Source organism: Labrus bergylta, chromosome 20 (assembly GCF_963930695.1).
Source record: "Labrus bergylta chromosome 20, fLabBer1.1, whole genome shotgun sequence".
NCBI lineage: Eukaryota > Metazoa > Chordata > Actinopteri > Labriformes > Labridae > Labrus > Labrus bergylta.
The window spans coordinates 559,904-564,903 of record NC_089214.1 but is presented as its reverse complement, the minus strand read 5'-3'; the positions used below and the strand labels follow the sequence as shown (position 1 = coordinate 564,903).

Sequence of the window (5,000 nt, the reverse complement as noted above, 5' to 3'; positions counted from 1 at the left end):
TGAGTATGTTCTTCTTCTTCTCTCTAGTTCTTGACTAAAACAGCTTTTATACACAAGGGGAGGAGCCGGCCGTCCCGTCCATGTAAACACGGCTCTGACAACAACACAGCCAGCGGGACTCGAGCTTCTCCCTCATTGTAGACAGTCAGGACTCAGAGACACATTTACACATTTACTTGATTTATGAAACATTTAAAATGTTGCACATTCTATCTTTAATGTTTTGGTATTCTGATACGAGTGATCATTAAAATATCAAAGATCTTATCGTTTAAAATGACGCCGTTTCAAAACCGCGTTGAAAAATGGAACATTTTGACATCCTCAGTACGAGCTCTTATCAGCTGATGTCTGGATTGATTATTAACTCCCCCTCACCCCCTCCAGCAGCTGACCGTGTTGCCCCTCATGGAGCCAGTTCTGGCGGTGGATTTGAGTCTGTTCCCCCCGTACGGCAGCTCCTCTCTGGGCTCGGACTCCAGACTGACGGGCTCCTTCGGTAACGGCTGTTTGGAAGGAGTCACCGACTACTACTCACAGCTCATATACAAGGTACATACACAACAACACAGCTGTACATATACAACAACATACACAACAACACAGCTGTACATATACAACAACATACACAACAACACAGCTGTACATATACAACAACATACACAACAACACAGCTGTACATATACAACAACACAGCTGTACATATACAACAACATGCACAACAACACAGCTGTACATATACAACAACACAGCTGTACATACACAACAACACAGCTGTACATATACAAGGTACATACACAACAACACAGCTGTACATATACAACAACATACACAACAACACAGCTGTACATATACAACAACATACACAACAACACAGCTGTACATATACAACAACACAGCTGTACATATACAACAACATGCACAACAACACAGCTGTACATATACAACAACATACACAACAACACAGCTGTACATATACAACAACATACACAACAACACAGCTGTACATATACAACAACATACACAACAACACAGCTGTACATATACAACAACACAGCTGTACATATACAACAACATGCACAACAACACAGCTGTACATATACAACAACACAGCTGTACATACACAACAACACAGCTGTACATATACAAGGTACATACACAACAACACAGCTGTACATATACAACAACATACACAACAACACAGCTGTACATATACAACAACACAGCTGTACATATACAACAACATGCACAACAACACAGCTGTACATATACACCAACACAGCTGTACATACACAACAACACAGCTGTACATACACAACAACACAGCTGTACATACACACCAACACAGCTGTACATACACAACAACACAGCTGTACATATACAAGGTACATACACAACAACACAGCTGTACATATACAACAACATGCACAACAACACAGCTGTACATATACAACAACACAGCTGTACATATACAACAACATAGACAACAACACAGCTGTACATATACACCAACACAGCTGTACATACACAACAACACAGCTGTACATACACAACAACACAGCTGTACATACACAACAACACAGCTGTACATATACATCAACACAGCTGTACATACACACCAACACAGCTGTACATACACAACAACACAGCTGTACATATACAACAACACAGCTGTACATACACAACAACACAGCTGTACATATACACCAACACAGCTGTACATACACAACAACACAGCTGTACATACACAACAACACAGCTGTACATACGCAACAACACAGCTGTACATACGCAACAACACAGCTGTACATACGCAACAACACAGCTGTACATACGCAACAACACAGCTGTACATACACAACAACACAGCTGTACATACACAACAACACAGCTGTACATATACAACAACATACACAACAACACAGCTGTACATATACACCAACACAGCTGTACATATACACCAACACAGCTGTACATACACAACAACACAGCTGTACATACACAACAACACAGCTGTACATATACAACAACACAGCTGTATATATACAACAACAACACAGCTGTACATATACAACAACATACACAACAACACAGCTGCAGTGACATCATCCTGCGATACACAGGGTTTTTTTTTTTTTTTTAATTTTTTAACTGTATTGCTTTGTACAGCACTTTGATTTAAAGCGCTTTATAAATCTGTGAAACCTATATTTACACCCCTCCCCCCCAGCAGAATAACCTCAGTAACCCGCCTACACCGCCCGCCTCTCTGCCTCCCACGCCGCCGCCCGTTGCCAGACAGAAACTGGTGAACGGCTTTGCGACAACAGAGGAGCTGTCCCGGAAAGACATAACGGAGCAGGAAGGTGAGAACAGTTGTTATTAAACCCCCACTATGACATCACAGTGACATCACTTTAGTAATGATTGTTTCATATAAAATCAGTGAGTGTTATTGTCTACATACTTCCATTAATTCTACACCATTCACCCAGTGAAAGGTGTGAAGCAGAAGGGGGAGGGGCTTCTGGGTCTTAACCATGCCTCAAAAACTGTGGATGTCCCCGCCTCCCTGCCGACCCCGCCTCACAACAACCAGGAAGAGCTAAGGTACGTTAAAAAAAAAAAACGATCCAAATCAAATAAAGTTAAACTTAACAGGAGCAGCTGAGACACTTCTTCTTCTTCTCCAGTTGCGCTGACTCCTCCCTTCTTCTTCTTCTTCTGTGGTTTTCCTCCTCAGGGTCCAGGATTCGTCAGAGCGCGACAGCCCGGAAGGCTTTGTCCCGTCGTCGTCTCCAGAGAGTGTGGCAGACATGGAGATCAGCAGGTATCCCGACCTCTCCTTCATCAAACTGGAGCCGCCCTCGCCATGCCCCTCGCCTACATTACCCATCATCCCCTGTGCCTGGGGAAAAGGTCAGTCATCATTCATGTCAAAACGTTCCGGGAGCACGTCAGGTAGCATCAGGCAGGTTTAGTGAAATCAGATAAAGTCTTAAACGTGTGTGTGTGTGTGTGTGTGTGTGTGTGTGTGTGTGTGTGTGTGTGTGTGTGTGGGCTCTGCAGTGAAACAGGAAGTGAAGGTGGAGCCTAACCATCAGGGTCCTCCTTCCTGCTCCAACACAGACCTGGTTACCATAGCGATAACCCTTAACCCTTTCGCTGCTCAGGTGAGTCTCTCTCTCTGCATGATGAGTCTTCAGTAGCCCCTCCCTCTTTACGACGTCCACATGGCGGTGTCTTACAGAGTGTAGCAGGTGTGATGGCGGCGGTGGCGGAGCTGCTGAGGGTCCCCGTCCCCGTGGACTACCAGTTGAATCGACCCCCCGGCCCTGAACGCAGCTCTCTGGCTCTGCTGGCTGGAGTCCGAGTGCCTGTGGTAGGAGAACACACACACACACACACACACACACTCTTTTTCACACACACACTCTTTTTCACACACACACACACACACACTCTTTTTCACACACACACACACACACACACACACACACACACACACACACACACACACACACACACACACACACACACACACACACACACACTCTTTTTCACACACACACACTCACACACACACACTCTTTTTCACACACACACACTCTTTCACACACACACACACACACACACACTCTTTTTCACACACACACACTCTTTCACACACACACACACCCCTACAGATGTCAGCTGAGGGACCCGCCTCCGAGCTGTGATTGGACCTCTTCATTTACTTCATGTTTATGTGAACGCTGCCCTCTGCTGGACACTGAAACACAACACGCCTTTATTTGTTTATTTTAATGTGACGTGGAGCGAAATGTGTTTTTTTATATTCTTCAGTATATTTTACTGAACTCCTAAAAAGGAAAATAATAAAAACATTTTTATTTTGTTTTTAATTCAGACAATCAAAATATAACATGATGATTATGTTCTGACTGTGTGTGTGTGTTTAGGGTGCAGCAGGTGTCAGACAGCAGAGGCCTCCACCTGTAACAGGTAACACTTTGTCTGTTTATTCTTCCTGTTTCTCTTCCACTCTCTTCTTTCCTCTCTCTTCTTTCCTCTCTCCTCTCTTCTTGTTCCTCTTTCCTCTCTCCTCTCTTCTTGTTCCTCACTCCTCTCTCCTTTTTCCTCTCTCCTCTCTTCTTGTTCCTCACTCCTCTCTCCTCTTTCATCTCTCCTCTCCCCTCTCCTCTCTCCTCTTTCCTCTCCTCTCTTATCTCATCTCTCCTCTCCTTTCTCCTCTCTCATCTCTCCTCTATCCTCTATCCTCTCTCCTTGTTCCTCACTCCTCTCTCCTCTATCCTCTCTCCTCTCCTCTTTCCTCTTTTCTCTCTCATCTCTCCTCTCCTCTCTCCTATTTCCTCTCTCCTCTTTCCTCTCCCCTTTCCTCTCCCCTTTCATCTCATCTCCTCTCTCCTCTTCTCTCTCCTCTCTCCTCTTCTCTCTCCTCTCTCCTCTCTCCTCTCTTCTTGTTCCTCACCCCTCTCTCCTCTTTCATCTCTCCTCTCTCCTCTATCCTCTCTCTTTTTTCCTCTCTCCTCTCTCCTTGTTCCTCTCTCCTCTATCCTCTCTCCTTTTTCCTCTCTCCTCTCTCCTCTCTTCTTGTTCCTCACTCCTCTCTCCTTTTTCCTCTCTCCTCTCTTGTTCCTCACTCCTCTCTCCTCTTTCATCTCTCCTCTCTCCTCTCCTCTCTCCTCTTTCCTCTTTCCTCTTTCCTCTTTCCTCTCCTCTCTTATCTCATCTCTCCTCTCCTTTCTCCTCTCTCATCTCTCCTATTTCCTCTCTCCTCTCCCCTTTCATCTCATCTCCTCTCTCCTCTTCTCTCTCCTCTCTCCTCTCTCCTTGTTCCTCTCTCCTCTCTCCTCTCTTCTTGTTCCTCACCCCTCTATCCTCTTTCATCTCTCCTCTATCCTCTCTCTTTTTTCCTCTCCTCTCTCCTTGTTCCTCACTCCTCTCTCCTCACTCCTCTCTCCTCACTCCTCTCTCCT

At 45.0% G+C, this 5,000-nt stretch overlaps 1 protein-coding gene across 1 annotated transcript in view; it reads left to right on the top strand.

Annotated features, from left to right (window-relative positions):
- The window catches only part of kmt2ca (lysine (K)-specific methyltransferase 2Ca), a 54,307-nt gene that overhangs the window by 39,670 nt on the left and 9,637 nt on the right, over positions 1-5,000 (top strand). The window contains 7 exon segments of the mRNA XM_065949144.1: positions 388-552; positions 2,231-2,366; positions 2,496-2,610; positions 2,744-2,919; positions 3,070-3,173; positions 3,251-3,382; positions 3,963-4,005. Of these exon segments, the coding sequence (XP_065805216.1) occupies positions 388-552; positions 2,231-2,366; positions 2,496-2,610; positions 2,744-2,919; positions 3,070-3,173; positions 3,251-3,382; positions 3,963-4,005 (871 nt within the window).